General features: G+C 40.3%; 1 protein-coding gene across 3 annotated transcripts in view; it reads right to left on the reverse strand.

Annotated features, from left to right (window-relative positions):
• Positions 1–11,016: 11,016 nt before the first annotated feature.
• Positions 11,017–18,289, reverse strand: part of fgf12a (fibroblast growth factor 12a) — a 49,162-nt gene continuing 41,889 nt past the window's right edge. For all 3 annotated transcript variants that reach the window (XM_084732813.1, XM_084732811.1, XM_084732810.1), the window contains 2 exons: positions 15,441–15,639; positions 11,017–11,389 (listed from right to left, as the gene is read on the reverse strand). In XM_084732813.1, the coding sequence (XP_084588939.1) occupies positions 11,274–11,389; positions 15,441–15,639 (315 nt within the window). In that variant the 3' untranslated portion in view covers positions 11,017–11,273. The remainder of the gene's footprint in view (positions 11,390–15,440; positions 15,640–18,289) is intronic.

The following is an 18,289-nucleotide window of genomic DNA, read 5'->3' on the forward strand; positions in this document are numbered from 1 at the left end:
CCACAGTAAGAATAGCAGCAGGATTTGCTGCAGCTACTGGGGATCATAATAAACTAAACTAAACTGTATCTGTGAAAAGTTTCACCCAACACCCTCTATGAAAGGTTCTACAGAGAACAATTCTATAGTGTAATAGCTCCACTAAAAACCCTCTTCTATTCTGTTCTATTGCAGGTCTTTCCTTCTTCTTATAAGAACCCATCCAGGGGATCCTACTGAGAACCTTTTCATATTTCAAGCATTTTATTTAGAACTCATTCAGGGGGTTCTTCTGAGAACGTTCATATATTCCAAGCAGCCAGGGGTTCTACAAAGAACCTTTTTATATTCCAAAGTTTTATCTAAAACCCACCCAGCTGGTTCTCCTGAGAACCTTTTTATATTAAGGTACAGAGAATCTTTGTTGATCCCTTGTCAAAACAGTTGAACAACTTCAAAAAGGGTTCTTTGGATGAAAATGTTTCTTAATGTAACCCTCAGTCTTACAAAGAACCCTTTCCTCAAAAAAAGGGGTAGAACCTCAGCCCTTCAGGAAGAACATGTTTGGAACTTGAGAGTGTAGCATCTGCAGACAGGAGAAGCCTAAAGCAGCAAATCACAGAGAAACAGAAGCAGAAAGAAGGTAAAGTGATCTTTTTTATTGTCTCAAGGACAGTCTCAAAAGGTGCCACAGCAGAACTGTAAAGGTTTGGTCTTTTTAACCATCAGAATGCATTTCAGTCAAACATGTATAATCACTCCCAAGCAGCTACCCCTCCCATCGTCCGGAAGTAAACACATTAGAACCAATTATCCAATACTTTTGCCAACTCTGAGCAGTGGATCTGTATGTAAAAGACGCAGATAAAAAACACTGAGCCAGCTAGATCAAAGGAGCATCACTGAGCCTTAATTGAACAGAGACCAATTATTTTTAATGAGTAGAACTCAACGCCCCACTTCTGAGTAGGAGTTCCCTCATTCTCTCCCTGGGAGGACGAGAAAAGAGAAACAAGCGGAGTCCCAGTGGCACAGGCCCATATCAAAACAACAGGACAAAAAAGAGGTAGAGACAGCGGGAAAAAACATGCCTGGGATAAAAGATCGGGAATATTTTTACTCTGTGTGCTCATGAGTCTGCAAAAGACAAACAAAGTCATGTGCAGGTCTGTATAAATAACTGTAGAGGCCAGGAATAGATGTCTGTTGTTGACCCAGCTAATTGTAAAACCTAGAAGTTCTCCACACCTATATCTGCTCACCCCACAGCAATACAATAAAAAGCCTCTCAAACCTACGGACAACCCTTCTCACTCCTTTACAGGTGATAAATGCAACTATTTTCTGCTGTCCATTCATCCTCTCTGTATTCAGCTCCTTTCTTTTCCGTGGTTCTGTTCCTCCAGCCCTCAAACTCGCTTCTTTTACACCTATATTAAAAAAAGTACGGCCCTGACCCTGACCACCCCAGCAATTATAGACCCATCTCCAATCTCCCCTTTCTATCTAAAATCACCTCCCAGCTCAAATTGTATCTGGACTCCAACCAACTCTACGGACCATTTCGATCCAGTTTCAGATCCCAGCACAGCACAGAAATTGCCCTAATAAAAGTCACAGACGACCTCCTCCTCACCTCTGATGCCCACTGCCTCACTATCAATCACTCCATCCTCCTCTCTTGGCTTGAATCCTCCCTCTGTATGTCTGGCACTGCTCTCTCTTGGTTCAAACCATACCTCTCTCACCACCAGCAGCTCATTAGTATCAATAAATCCAACTCTAATAAAGCCTCGGTCTCTCAAGGTGACCCCCAAGCTTCTGTGCTTGGTCCCCTCTTCTTTACTTTCTACACTCTTCCCCTTGGTCACATCATACACTGCTGTGGCCTCCATTCCCACTGTTATGCTGATGACAGTCAGCTCTACATCTCAACCACATGTATTACTTATTACTTATTAAATTAACATAATACGGCCTTGCATAAAAAGGGTAAAAAATAAAAAATAAAAAATAATTAAAAGTCTCTAAAATAGAAAGTCTCTACAGCACCAAGTCCCTTTTTAAAAGTCGATCCGATCACTCTACTTCTGTCGCTCTTTGTTACTGCCACACACCAACCCTGCTGCTCTCTGTCAGCTTTCTAAAGGTGTCAAGACTGAGTGTTGTGGCCCAGCAGACAACGCGGGGATGGGGAGCGCCACATGGCCTGCGGTCCCTTCTACCCGGCATGCCGTACTGCTCCACAGTTTTTCACGTCCCCCAAAACAATTAACAAACTACAGCGCTTCCAAAAATCAGCTGCCCGTCTGCTCACCCACTCCTGCACCAGAAATCACGTCACCCCATTCCTTAGAAAACCACCACTGGCTCTCCATTCAAAAGAGAAACCAATTTAAAATTCTCGTCATCACCTACAAAAGCCTCCTACATCACCGACCGAAATTGTAATTTATGACACTTATGACACAGAGATGTATTTGACATAATCCTGGCGAAGGGATTTTTTTGTATTGCAGTGAAGTTGTAAACTGTGCCAGCTGAGACCTTTAAAATGCAATGAAAGCCATTTAGTCTCCTGCCACAAATCTGCCACATTTTAACACAGGTGGTTTGAGAGAAAAAGAGGAGAGAATGACATTATGCGGTACCATGGGAGGAGAATTTTGGAAAATACACGGAATGGTATTTAAGCAGTCAAAACTAATTTAGTGTAGTTTTAAAAGCACCACCTGTTTTGTCTGTTAAATGAACAATTTAAGAGATTAAAGTATCAAACAGATTTATATCAGGTGCACGGTGCGTTCACAGTATTCAGAGGCAACCTGCTGGTATAATCAAATTTCACAGCTCCTTTATCTCAGTGAGATGTGAGATATCCTGTATACAAACCTGATATTCTGACCTGAGGGTGGCACGAGAGCTCATGGAGTGTCCAAAATGGAAACAGTTCATCTTCTGGGGGTCTGTGGAGCGTGACTGTGCTCTGTAAATGTCACAGCAATGTTAGATTCTCATATTTCTTGGGTGCAAGTGGAGATTTTGACCCAGTGATGGAACCAGAGGAAAGATCACTCACTCATGAATAACCATAGCAAATTTTGAAAAAGTCATGGCCATTGGTTTTTATCCTCGCTAGTGGCTAGCCAGATGGCAATTTATGGATTAGGATTAAATTATATACATCCATGACCCACAGAGAATGGACTCTACTGACTTTGGTGATCCTTCTCCTTTAGCACCACCAGCAGGGTGACATTTGTGGTTTGGCGTGAAATATCTCAACAACTGTGTGATGGATTGTCATGACATTTGGTACAGAAATTAATGTCTCCCTCAGGATGAGTTATGAACACTTTGGTGATCTCTTAACTTTTTCCTGTAGCATGATCATCATTCTAAATATGGGCTAAACTAACGCTCCCATACACCATGCATTAAAATGCATATCGCATGATAGTGCTGGTGAAAGTACTGAGATGCATTGAGGATGGATTGTGATGTCACCCCACCTCTGGAAGTGTTCAAGGACACATTTTGACCACATTAACTACAAGTGTAGTTGTGTTTGTGTTTTCAGTTTAAATTCAGCAACTACGTGGGCAGGTTGTGGATGCCTGTGGCTCAGGAGGGAGAGCAGGTCATCCGCTGATTGGTAGCTTGGCAGTTCGATTCCTGGCCGCTGTCCACGTGTCAAAGTGTGTGATTATGGTGTGTGACTATGTGCGTAATTGTCAGCGAATGGGTGAATGTGACTCATAGTTACAACAACATGAATGCCAAAACTATCTTTGTCTAGAAGCCAGCAAGGCTAACAACTTGGTGAGCAGGTAATATGATGCAGGCAATATTAACATTTCCAAAGGAAAACCCTATCTGACCAACATTATACTGTATGTTTACATATAATATAATATAAATGAGTATATTAACTTACCATCCACTGAAAAATGAACTTCCATGGTCTCCACCATTTCTGATAATGTCAGCAAACATATCACAACTCATGAATATAATATGGACTCATTTCATAAACACAGCAAAAACATAATTAAATGTTTATCATCCCCAGCTGCTAATTATCAAATATTAGCATCGACTAATGTGTTAACATTTAAAGCCTCTGAACACCCACACAGGTGTTTTCAATTACTCTGACCTTCCGGATGCATACTGCTGCTATAAGCCCGCCATTGATTGCTTGGTTTCAGTCAACATCATGGCATTCATTATCTATGTTTTCAAAGTCCCCAGGAAACAACAACCTACATGCTGAAAATAGCAAATTAGCGCCTGGGATGCTAATGGCACACATGTAAACGAGCTAGCAGCTGTTACTTTTTTCTTTTGCGGTGATTTAGCCATTTTAACGCTAATGTCCAATCAAAACAATTTCCCCCTCAACACTATTTTGCAGCAGCACCATCACTGCATCCTGGGCTTAGCTAAATATGTTTGTGATTGGTTTAAAGAAATGCAAACAAGGCAGGTCATTTTTCCCCTATAGCAGAATGTGCATGTGTGGAGCCAGACCTGAGCACAGCAGAGAGAAGTCTGGCTGCACAAGACTAGTTTTCAGTTAGTCTGGCTAATTAGAAAGTCTTCTCAGGACTGTGTGGGTGTGTACAGACTGTAATTGATTGGCATTTTCCTGAGTCTCCTGTTAGCTGCATTATACCTGTCAGGGTGGGAAAAATTAAACCCTCATCATTCTTATTGGTAGATGAGCTGTGTGAACTAATAAATCCCCACAAAGATCTGGCCCACCTTCAACCTGAGCAGAGGTCTAATCAGCCAAAAAACTTAAAACACCTGTGTGGGTGTTCAGAGGCTTTATCTTTCAGAACCACTGTGCCTCCCTCTCTGCAGCCTCATAGACTCACTCTTCTTAGTCTGGTTGAGATATCACATCGTGGATCAAAATTTAGAGGAACTTTTGATCTGATGGTGTGTTGAACAGAAAGATGGGCAGACTTTGCCACCCTGCTGGCATTTCATTCTTATTAGACAACTTTGAGGAAATATAAAAGAGTACAAAAGTTATAACAACTACTAGCCAACATAGTATATTTTTAGAAGAAATGAGGAGACGTCATACACTAAGCCCACAAAATATAATATTTATTATATTCCATTATAAATGCCCTGCATCAAAGTCCAACCAGCTGTGTAATTTACTGACATGCTGATAACATATTTAATTTCATAATTTGGTTAAGAAAGGTGAGGAAGCCTTTCCAAACAAAACCATCCACCTCTTCTCCGGGTTATCCTGCATGTCCAGTTTGCTGTGACACTTTGGGCAGTGGCCAGTCTGTCAGCTAAAATGATTGCTGGCTACATGATCGTCTCGTTCTGTCTTTGAAATCAAGGTTATTTTCATTTAGGCATATATCAAAATTTGCATTGTCAAGCTTAATCTCATAAAGAGTATTTGGAGGTTGCTAGGGCCTGCTTTTGGAAAAGGTTGTTTTAAATTGAGATAAATGCAACACAAAGTCATTTGTCATTTTTGTTTTGAAGCTGCAGTGTTCTTGTCCTAGTCTGTTAAGATATGACAAATATGTGTTTGACAGTGCAATGCGTTTAATGCATTCTCTGCCAACTTACTGTCATATAACTTTTCACACAATGAAACAGGAAAATAGCTGAAAAAAAGTTAAACATTTTGAAAGCAGTTATTGTGGTACCTGATTCTAATGAAGTGGCAACATAATTTTGAATAATGTGGGTAAAGTAATGCTTCATAGCAATGATAGCATATTATTATGAACACTGGAGGTGCATCTGCACTCCAGGGCAGATTTCAATACAGCTGTCGACTCCAAGGTTGCCTCTTCCACACAGGAAGGTGGGGGAGGACAGGTGGATGTGAGGGGTGTAGCAGAGGCCACAGCCACAGCTGTAGCTGAAAGGAGAGGTGAAGAGAGTGGAGCAACCTTCAAGCTGTTCTCAGCCCTCGCCCTCCCTGTGTGTATCTAAACAGATGACCCTGTTTAGACTCTAAGCTCCCACGAGAGTCTAAATCGCTGGCCTTGACTTGTTTCTGTATCTTGGTGAAAGTTAATTACAGAGGTGGATGCAGTGAGCATGGCGGCATATTGATTGAGTTTATGCTCAGTGAGCTTAGGTTTACAAACATTTTGACAGCAGTGTGATCTGCAATTTGCATCTTATTGTGATATATTGTGAATACGCACCAAGTGACCTCAGATGCTGTAGTGGCACGGCTCTGGGGTCTGCGGTGTTGATCTCTTGGCCTCTTGAACCACTTTTGGTCTGAGACTGAAATATCACAATTATTGGATAGATTAGATTGAAATTTTATACAGACATTTATTGTCCCGAAGTATAAATCCCACTGACTTTCCTTTTTCTTTTCCTGTAGTACCTCCAGCGGGTTGAAAGTTGTGGTTGTTAATGACATTTCTTGGCAACTATTGGTTGCTGTGAACTTTGGTATTTGAACATTCATGACATGATTACTTTAATATTTTAATGATCCCCCAAATTCATTCTAATTTATACCGGCAGGGAGTACCTTTTGTCTCACCCTTGTGGCATTAATAATAATTACACAAACATTATCATTGTAAGCGTATGACATATGCCTATAGTTTTTCCACCATGCTTTAGCCTGCTCTGTCCTAAGGTTGCTCCCCCATTCAGTTCGGGCAAACCAATCATTGCTGTTTGACATAAGGTTTGACATAAAACAAATCATGGACAGTATACCAGCACAGCACCACAGACTAGCCACTGTGATAGCTTTAATCAGTAGGGCTGCCCTTTTATAATTCCCCTAAACCATTAGTCAGTGAGAAGAAAAATCTATTTGGGGGTTGTGCCTTGCTGTTAGAGCCGGTATGCAATTAACAGCGATTGTTGCAACATGGACCTTTTATTCAATGGAAGCCACTTACCAGTGCACTGTGTGTGACTCTGGCTATAACTTGTTGCCTTCGTTTGTTTGGGTTGTTTTTATTGGTTTTATTTAGGTATGAGGATTAAGATTGGGTCTGGTTAGGGTAGGAATATCAGGGTAAGCCAATCAGATGGCAGATTAGGACCCATCATGTAGCGAGAGGAAAACACCCTGTAGAGCCTGAATATTTTCATATCAAATCTGGATTTAATTTCGACCAAACCAAAGTTGGTGATTGTCTTAACAGTGGAAAGACTAAGCAAAGTGTCATGACAAACACATCCTCCACAAATATATCAGCAATCATCAGTTGCTGGGCCGACAAGGGCCTGTTGGAAAACTTCAACATCTCGTCCAACCCTGGTGTCAACAAGTTTCTGTTCTCTCGCTGTGAAACTAAAAACATTTTCTGATGGTCAAATAAATAATTAAATTAATATCCTAAACATGCAACAGCTATTCAGCTGATGTCCTGAACTGGCTTGAACTAACAAAAACTAGTCAACTAGCATAATCTTTAGTTAGGGGCAGCCCTATTAATCAGCATTGCATGAACTTGTTTGGCAAGAGCTTGAAAATAATGGATATAAAAATCCTGCAATGCAGGTTTACGTTTCACTTATATTGAGAAATAATCATAACATGAGCTGGATGGATAGGGACAACATTTTGTTCTGATATTCGTGGTTTCCAGTGGATGAACCCTGCCGGTGTTAGTGACTCTCTGACTTTTCCTATTGCTCTGCCATGATGTTGACATTTGTGGTTTTAGGTGAAAGGTTACAATAGCTATTGGATGCCATGGTATGTGATTCAGGCATTACATCAGACAAAAATGTGAATTTGTCTGAATCGAGAGGGAGAAACTCAAAGTGAAATGCTGGAGATGGAGAACTTTCATCTAGACTCTTTTCCCAATTTTATTTGCCTTTAACCAACTATCTTTTCGTTCTCCCTGTCTCATTTTCACCTCTTTATATCTCTATCTTATTGAGAGTTCCTATGAATTTGTCCCCCGGGTTGCAGGTCTGCACACCTCCCAGCCATTTACTGTAACTGAAAGAACCACTGAAATAGAAAAAAGAGAACAAAACTACCTCCCAAGTCCTCCCTCCCTCCCTCCCTCCTTCAACTCTGCTGTTCTCTGTGCTGCTGCAGCCATCAGCAGCAGGAGAGAAGACAAGCCACGTCCTGAAAGTCAGGGGAGCCTTCATCCTCCTCCTCCTCCTCTTCCTCCTCCTCATTCTCCTTGCAGACAGCACGGAAGGTCTGTTTCCATGACAACGGGAGAATTAAGGGCGAAGGAGCGCCATCCCAAAATGACACATCGGATTTAGGGGCTAGTGAGAAGATAAATCACCTCCGGTGAATTGATAGAGGAAACAGGATTGGATTTCCTGAATGTGAACGGCATAAAAGCCCACGTTGATGGATTTAGTTTGTCTGCTTATCCCGCCGCTTCTCTTGTTCATGCAAAGAGTGACATTAATAACAAAAAGGATACACACAACAGCTGGCAGTCATGATCAACAACACATTGAATCAATCACTGCGTAGGTGAAGGGTTTTTTTTTTGATAACATAGTCTTTATTCTTAAACAATCACTAACTTCATTCTGATTTTTAATAATCAATGCATATTTTTTATTTCATCTCACAATTCATAATGCATATATGAGCGTGTTCCAATGCAGTGAAATCATCTGCAAACATAAAAATAATAAATTATACTTAATATCACATACGACCGAAGCCATCGCCCACCCTTTCATACATCAAGAAACCCCCCGAAAAGTGCTCTCCTTCACTGCTTCCTCACATTACAGCTATTTTTACCTCCTTGCTTTATTCATCCCTTTTCTCAAATCCTCTCATTCTGCTGTCAACAGTTGACATCGAGTACATCCAATTTCATGCATTGCTTTAAGTCCACATGTATCTCATTTGCACCAATATAAACCTCTATAAAAAGATACCTATATATGCTGGTCTTGCCTGCTGACTTTCAGTGTCACGTCTAATATACTGTATGTATCAGTGTTAATGCCGTAGGTGCTGTGGAAGTCGAACTAATCTACCGTTAGCTCTTGCAGGTAAGTCGCACCAGCTATGGACCTGGGCCCCAGGTGGAAGACCCCTCCTAGATGATATACAGATGATATATCACTGCGGTTTGCTCTGTGCAACTGAATGTGTGCTATTTACTGTACAAACCACCAACTTAGCGCATGATTTTCCAACCAGATACAGGAGAGATGTATAAACTCTCGCTAAAATACTGATCAAAATGTTGCATAAAAAAGTTTTGGATGTATTCTCCCCAAATTCGAAACAATCTTTTCTCCAAACCAAGCTTAGATCAACTCGTGCTTTTTCTCCTGTAATCCCCTTTTCAACCTTCCTAACCTGGCTCGGCTTTGCTGTACACCACCTTCAGTGATAAAAACACCTCCTTAAACCCCACACCGGTGGCCAGGCTTTGTGCAACGGGTGCTGGACAGCGAGCAGCCAGCCTTTTATGTCTGTGGCCCCATTCACGGAACAAGTGTAGGACTTCCTGAGTTTAGACGAACTAATTGGGGATTAGGAATGAGCTATGTGGCGCACACGGCGTACGCGGTGTACCAGTCAATTCACCTTGTTTGTACAGCCCTGTCAGCATGTTGATTTATGAAAGAGAAGCTTTCCTCCACAATGCAGCAAATGGCTCATTTCATGGGTCACAAAACCAGGATGGGGATGGAGACTAACCACGTCGGAGAAACCAAACAATGAGATGGTTAAGACACCCTCCCCAAACCTGGCTAAATTTTGTTTCCTCCATGAGACGTTCTGCTTCCATTGTGATGGTAAAGTCTAAATGATTGTGACCTTACATTGAAAACATCAACAAGTCAGGTCAGTAAATTATTAAACAGTCAGGCACCCTGTCCACCAGTGTTGAGAAATCTCTAACGCTTTCACAATAAAAGTAACAGAAATAGTTCTTGAAAACCAGTCAACACATATCGTCACTGCCAGGCCTGCTGAAAACGACTCCCATTCTTACTCTTTTTTTAGAAAAAACAGCAGTTATCAAGGATTATTTCATGATTTGTCCATATATTTGTCCATAAAAGCCTGAATAATGTTATATAGTTATATTTTGAGAGTTGCTAGCTAACGGCAGAGAAAAGGGGTCTGTATTTCTTGAGGTGCAAATGTGAAAGTGACCTTTTTTTTTTTGGCCATGGCTCATAGTGCTGATGCTGGTCGTCCTCTCAGCTTGTGGAGAGAAACTATTCTTTGCCATTTTTCGACAAGTTTGGACATCTCTTTACTTAAAACCTAATAATCCTTGCAAATGTTAAGAGTATATTGAAGCTATATCAAAACACCTTTGATTCAGTCTTATGCCTACTTATACGACTTTCTTTGTCAGACTTTTCTAGTCAGCTTGTTATTACTATCATTTAGAGACATACTAGACTGCTCTCTATTATATTGCTTTAGTCAGTCCTGTCCTGTCATTGCAGGACAACATAGGGGAGTTCATTTTAGAGCATTTGAAACAGCCCTATCTGTCCTATTAGTCACGTTAGTTACACTTACAGTACACACCTGAGTAAGTTACATCCCTCCCTATAAGCACTCTGTTTCCATTGGAGTCCAACACAGAGAACTATCAAATACATTCAGTCTTACCCTCACACCAAAGCAGGTAGTGTGACAGTGCAGTCAAGATCAAACTATGAGAGAAAAAACATAAGATTAATTGAAAAAAAAAAACCACATCCTTTAGTCTCAAAAACAAATAAAAAGCCAGATAATCATGAGAGTAAGTGGGATGATAACAACAGATTAGTAATGATGATGATGTTATAGTTATTACTGACAACAATAACACAATAAAGCATATGGGAGTGCAATAGCATTTAGAAAAGAAACCAATGTATGAAAATTGAACATGTATTAAAGCTTGTTTTTCACAGCATAAATTGGAAATGATAGATATTTGTATTTGTGTGAAGAGAGACCACCATTCCTTTGTTTATTTATCACAGCTTTTTCTCTTTTTTTGCATAAAATGTTGGTCAAGTCCTGATTGAAAATGTTTTTTTTTTTTCATATATATATATATATATATATATATCCTCTGGTTTCATATTAATTCATCTAAAAGGTTTTCACAGGCAAGAGTTCAGTTTTGTTTTTGTTGTCTTGGGTGTACAGTAATAGCTCCTCCTCATCGTCGCAACGCCCTCTCGTTTTCTTTATCAGAGGGGATGGTGGTGCGTGTTTTGGGGGGCGGTGAGTTTTCCTTAGGGCCCCTCCCCCTGAGTCAGGATGAGGCCACTCCCCCCCCTGCTGGAAGCCCCTCCCCCCGCTGCTATGTGGAGTCCTGATTGACAGCTTTCCCTCCGTTCATGGTGGGAGTCCCTGAGCTCTTCCTGGAGCGGTGCTTGTCCTCTATCTCATGCAGTGACGGCTCCCTGTACATACAAACTGGAGTGGAGATGGAGAGAAGAGAGGCAAAAGGAGACGGAGGGAAAGAAGAGGAGAGGACAAAGAGGGGAGGGGCTCAGAGAGAGGGGACAATGGAGAGCAGATTGAAGAGATGGATGTGAAGACAGAGACAAGGTCAGGTGTGAGGCTGGAGGGACAATTATACCAGACTGGGAGGGATAAGACGGGGAATTAGGGCAATGTCAGCACTTTTCTTTTTTTATCACGTTGCTTGACAAGTTTTCATGATCATATCTAACGCCGCTCTCACTACAAACATTACATTCAAAAATAAACCTGTACCCACAACAGCTTAAGAAATGCTTACACTGAACTGGTGTCGGCTGTTTTTCTTGAGTCTGGTACATGATAAAACAACAAAACAATACACTTTTAAAAACTGTTTGGATTCAAGAGTTAGATGGGAGGATTGGTACCACTCTAATACACATATGATAAATATGAAGCTACAGCTACAGCCAGTTATCTTAGCTTAGTAATAAGACTGGAAACATTTGGCAAGCTTGCTAGTCTAGTAGGGGAAATCGGTCCCTTTTTTTTTGTAACCTGGTCTTTAAGCACCCTAATGATGTCTACTTGAGAATATTTATTGTTGTTAAGGTCAACTAAAGTCCCATGGGGTTTGTATTGCACACATTTTGAATTTATGTCAACATGAAGGGTGAAAAATGGCAACTTTCATAACTTTTTCATAAGTTGTGCAACCACTCTTTATTGACGAAAAATAGAAAAATAACTAAATAAATAATTTTAGGCTCATAATAATGTAACTTTTGCTATTTTTTGCAGTAGTTTCCTGCTTTAGGCAAATTGAACTACTTTATTCTCTCATATCATTTGCAATGTTATTACATGGATATCAATAAGGAATATGGATTGAAAGTCTAAGAATATGGAATAAGTTATGAAAATTAGCCTTGGCAACATCACAAATTCTCAACTAGACACAACACCCTAAAAAAACAAGTTACAAAAAAATTCCTTTGAGGTGCATGGGAACCCCTTTCTCCTATTTGACTCTGGTGTTGACAAAGGTGACAAATTCTACATACCAGCACCCCTAAGGCTGTATTCATACACAATCAGGCATTACAGTGGTGTGGGCAGTGGGTGTTTGGAACTTGACTGCTGTAACAGTCAAGAACTAACATTTTATTTTTATGATTTACAGGTTTTCTTGCCACCACTGCTCACTCTGCTCATTCAGTCTCTCACTGACTCACCCACAGCTGCAGTCTGTTTCTCTCTCAAACAAATGGACATGAACTAAAGGAGGCTTCTTGGCATCACGATACTTCAAGACACATGCAGACATCGAAGCTACATGTATGTAGCTAGGAGAGTAACATTATTTGGTCTATGAACTCTGCATAGATAGTAAGGGCTTTCATGACTGCTGCATTTTACTGAAATATATCATAAAGAAAATCAAAAGATCTCAAATACAATCAGTAAAGGGTTAACTAATGTAAGTAGGACCAGCCTGGGGGTAGGTGAAACAGTCCTCGGTTGGCTCTGAGAGGCTCAAAAGAGCCACGACCTTATTAGACTAAACCTCCAGCAAGTTTGAGCTGCAGATACTAGGCTCATTTGTGATGAGCCAGGCCTCCACAATGCGTACTGGTTAAATTTCTGTCTGACTTGATCCCAACTTACTCTGAAAACATGGGCAGTGATAACCTCGACTGGCTGTCACCTGATTGATGAGCTGACTGGCTGTGATTGGCTGTTGACAACACCACACATTTTAGAAAATTGTAATTTTTTGTGTAATTGTAATATTTAATGCTAGATATAAAACTTATGGTGTGCAATGAATGTTCTCTCTGCTTCAACTTCATCAGCCATCAACAATACATGCTTTACTTCTTCAGCTATGGTTATCTGAATGTGATGTGTGAACTACAGGTAGCCTATAAATTGATCTAACAGGATTTCTGTCACGTCCTGTATATTCTCTGAAGGCTGGTAACTGTCTGACTTGACTGCAGCTTTTTATCACCACCTCCCGCTGCAGCCGTCTGATCTCATCTTTTCTCCAGGCGAGGCGCAGTTCATTTTGATCGAGCCTATTGTTTGACTGCGGCAACAACGCAATTGCTTCCTTGATGGGGTTGCAGGGTTCTTACGTTCCCTAAATACCTAAAATTCTTTTTATTTATCGTGGCTGACCACAAATTAACGATTAGTCTACAATGCACGGTGTCGACTAGTGGTTTTGAGAGGCGACAATTCTGTGAAACCCCTAGTGAGAAGTGCCAGGTATGGTGATATTTCAGGCTGACTATAGAGGGAGTGTGATTGCTGGCTTGCATGATTGGCCACCGCAGCATGATATCTCTCCAAAAGTTGACTCTGTTTCAACTTTTCTGCCACTTTTCTATGCCCCCACCGTCACAGCCTAAACAGATGATCTACATTCAAATGAATGAGATGACAGGTATTTTCACTGCAACGCCTGATAATGTCTGAATGTACCCTAAATTTTATTAATTAACTCATTATATCTTGTAAAAAAAAAAAAAAAGAAGAAGAAGAAGAAGTGTAAAGAGTGGAGATAAAAACCACAACTTCAGCTTTGGCATGGATCAAAGAAATCAGATATGACGAGTTAGTGAGCTGATTTATATCTTTGGACAGAGCCAGGCGTTTTGTTTCTCCATGTTTGCTGCCATTATGCTAATGCTAAGCTAACCAGCTGCTGCTTGTACATTCATATTTAGTATAAGTGGTATCAGCATCTAACTGTCAGCAAGAAAGAGAATAAGCGTATTTCCTAAACTATTCCCATAACAAGTCCTGTATTGTATCTATACATATTAAACCTATGAATTTAAAAGACAATGCCAGACGTTTTCTAGCCTATTAACTGCAAATGTGTATACTTTAAATTACTTTCAACCCTCTCCAGCTCTACCATAAATTGCTTAAACTTTTCTTCAGACCAACCACTGTTCCACTAATTTCCATAATGGAACTTTCAGAGACATTATAACTTGCCTCAGATAGTTAATCCATCACAGCAAACGCACAGTAGTGTCACTGCGAGATAATTTGTTTAGAAAACTCCCCTAGTGGGATACTGTGATATCTGAAACTAGACACTTGGCTGCCAAAATGAAACATTTCAAATACAAGGACTAATAGGCTTGATTAACAAGGGCTGAGAATATAATTCAGATTAATTAAATCTTAAATATCTTGTGCCCCAGAGTGCACATGCCAAAATGTTAATTGTGTTGTAAAGATTGTAACTAAATGTCTTTATTATCAGTATGGTGTACCCCATTTCAGTAGTGCTTTGCATTACAGCTCAGTAATAAAATGGTAATGACAGTGGGATAAGAGATTGATAATTGATAACAGAGGTAATAATGAAGTAATACCATGCCATACTAAAGTAATAACCAGGTAATAGCTTGGTATTAAAAATAAGGACAACAGATAGTTCAGCATTTTGCCGCCTTGATTCAGGGTTATTACACAGGAACTACCACACGTATTCAAGAGTATTAAGACACAGTATTAAACATATAATTTGTGCAATATTACCTTGAAACAAAAGGGGTTATTTGGAACATAAGGATGAATTTCAGCATCATATTGAGATAATCACCAGTTTAGATTTCCTTCTTTAAAGGTAATACACTGAACAGTACTCTATAATACTGTAAAAACATCAACCTGTATTACTACATTATTATGATCAGTTTATTATCCCATCAATGGCACCATTTTGCCACTTTAAAATCCAAATATTGCACTGATATAACAATTTTATTCTTAGCAGGATGCCACATTGTTACCAAAATATGCCTCACTGCAATCTTTAAATGTGTTTCCCCACTATTACCCTTTTTTTTAGCCCCTAATTACCCTGTTACATAAATTTCAGTTTAATATTACCCAGATGTAACCACCATTTATAACCTGGTTGTTACATTAATATTACATAATATTCATCTTTATTATCAAACCACTGCATTTAACAGATCAGTTTAAAGCTGTTCCAGAAACAGTTTTCGCCTACCTTCGATGGGCCTGGGCACAAAGTGTGACGAGGGTTTAGTCTTCTTGACCCGGTTGCCCTTCATGACTTGTCCCTCCTTGGTGAGGCCGAGGAACCAGGCCCGGCCCGACTCCTGCTGCCGGTACACAGTGGACGAGTAGATCACATAGTAGTTCTCGAAAACAGACTCCTTGAACTTGCACTCCGGCGTGAACATCTCCTGCAAAAAGAGGGAGTGAAGGACATAGAGCTCATACTTATTCCCAAGCTGTCAATACAGACTTTTTGTCATGACCCTCTGTGACTCGTACAGATGCAAAAGGTACCCTTTAGTGGCTGTATGAGATGCTCCGGGCCTCCAATATAGTATTAAGATTGAGAAAGCCTGAAAATGGATGAGGTGTGGGGGCATGGATGGGTCAAACAAACACAGGACTTTCACCCATGATGTTACATGCATCATATACTTTGCATTAAGTGACTTTCAGCTTGCGAATTAGTTCACTTACATCACATGATGTACCTAATGTAGCACATTTATTTTAACCTAAAACATGAACCTTTCCTAAACCTAACCAAATAACTTTGGTGCCTAACACAGCTTCCTAACCGGAAGCAATGCAAATGAGCAAGAGAGTTTTTTGCTTCTGTGCCTTTGCTTCACATTGAAACCTGCTTTACTAGGGCAAAAGATGCTGATATCCTTTCCATTTTGGTTTCCCCTCATCAAAGCGGTCAACATGGACGACGAGAGACTAATTAACAAGTTTGGGAAACTGCATATTTTATATGATCCGCAGCAGCTTTTCTTTATGGGAATATTGGAAAGGAAATGGAGAGCTGTTGGGACTTACAATTAAGTTAACAGTCCTCCAACTATATAGACACAAGACTGATTTAAGAAAATTATGTCGTTAGTTGAGTAAATAACTTAAGACCTTAAGTAAGACTAAAGACTTAACTTAAGACTTAACTCATTCATCTGCAGAAGGAGAAATCACAAACAGCACTGCTGCGACATCTCTCGTAGTAGGCAATCTCTGGATAATTTTATGTCCTCCATCTCCATCTCAAGTTTTCTTGTTTGCTGTATATTAGGAAGCTGTGTCAACCAAAAAAGTTTTGGTGCCTAAACCTTCCCAAACCGCGACCAGAACTGCAACCTTTCTGGCCACCAGTGCTTAGTACATGTGAGTACAAGTACATGTGGGCTCACATATTAAGCAACACATGCAGTACATATGACTCAACACATGTAAACACACAAAATCAATTTCTGTATCCACATAAATATCAAAGGCACTTGCAGAAATAACCAGCAAGAAAACAGACGGATGATTTTAATGAAGTCTCATTTGGGAGAAAAAAAGAGAGAAAGCTGTGTCTGTTTCACTCTGCCAATATTGGCTCTCATCACTAGCATGTGTACATTGCCAAGGTCAGTAAACATACTGTATTCACACACACTCACACACTCACAGACACACACACACACACACACACACACACACACACACACACACTTGGAATCCAAGTAATGAGAATGATAGCCTTATTACAATATTGGTGAACAATGGAAGATTTTTATCTCTCTGCTTCATTATCAAAGCAGCGAGTCAAGGAGAAAGTCAAGGGGACACACAGGAGGTGGAGTGGAGTGGAGGAATGACAGGAAAAAATGGAGAGAACCAGATATTGGATACATGGTCGGGACTGAGTGCAGTGCCAGATTATTGCCATGACCGAAAACAATGCTCTTGAGAGCCTCACCCACAGCAAAAATTTGGTTAATGCATCCATCCTAATGAAGATAATGGTGGCAGTGACCTTTAAATAGGCAGGAAAATGTGTCTTTGCTGCTTGAAAAATAAAATCTATACTTAACAAAGCAGGTGAGCTGATTAACGTGCGCTGACAAGCTGGATGCCAAAACTCATCACCCTTGCCCCTCATCTGCGCTCTCCTCCTCGTCTGAACGCTTCCTGACCGCAAGAGGCTCTAAATTAAAAACTAACGCCAGTCAGTTTGAAGGGCGGGGAAGTCGTGTGTGTCAAAAATAGACGCGGGTGATGTGGAACAGCTGGCTTGGTGGATGTTGTGCCGTCTCAGTTTGTGTGTGTGTGTGTGTGTTTGGGTGTCGGTGCTGTATTTCATTCATTAATATCTCCTGCAGGGTTCTGTGCCCTTTTAAGGTTGTCCACTTGACTGACAGCCCAATTCTGCTTCCTGCTGGAGGTGACTGTTTACGTGTTTGTGTGTGTGCGTGTGTGTGTGTGTGTGCGGGAGAGTTAGGGAGCCTTGAAAAGAGTAAAAGATAAAGGGGGGGTCGGACCACACAAATTGCAAAAGAAAAAAACCCCATATCTCAGTTACCTGTTTACGATCTCCCTATGCCAATAATTTTATTTTTAACTTTATTTACCCTGGTTTTGACATATCAGTCTCTGATTTTTGTGCTTACCCTCTAATACAAAGGAGGTGAAACTAATTTTATTTGTGACAAATGAAAAAAATAATGAAAAATTACATTAAAACTCCTCATTACATGTCTTACCAGAAAAAAATAATGGTCATACTGTACAAATTATTTCTAATAATTTTTCATATGTTAAGATCAGTTTTTCTATTTTTTATTTATGCTGCTTGACTTGCTGTACTTGGTTTCATATTTATTTATATTTTCTCATTCTATGTTTATTGCTATGCACCAATATACTGCAGCAAACTCCTTGCATGTAAAAACATACTCAGGAACAAACCCAGATTCTGATTCTGAAAACTGTTGACAGAGAGGTCTGTGGATCCAAAACATTACGTTTGAATACAAAATGCTATTTTGCAATGCTTTATGCACCTCAGACATCTTCACT

This window comes from Lutjanus erythropterus, chromosome 12 (assembly GCF_056507025.1).
Source record: "Lutjanus erythropterus isolate fLutEry1 chromosome 12, fLutEry1.hap2, whole genome shotgun sequence".
NCBI classification, from domain to species: Eukaryota; Metazoa; Chordata; class Actinopteri; order Lutjaniformes; family Lutjanidae; genus Lutjanus; species Lutjanus erythropterus.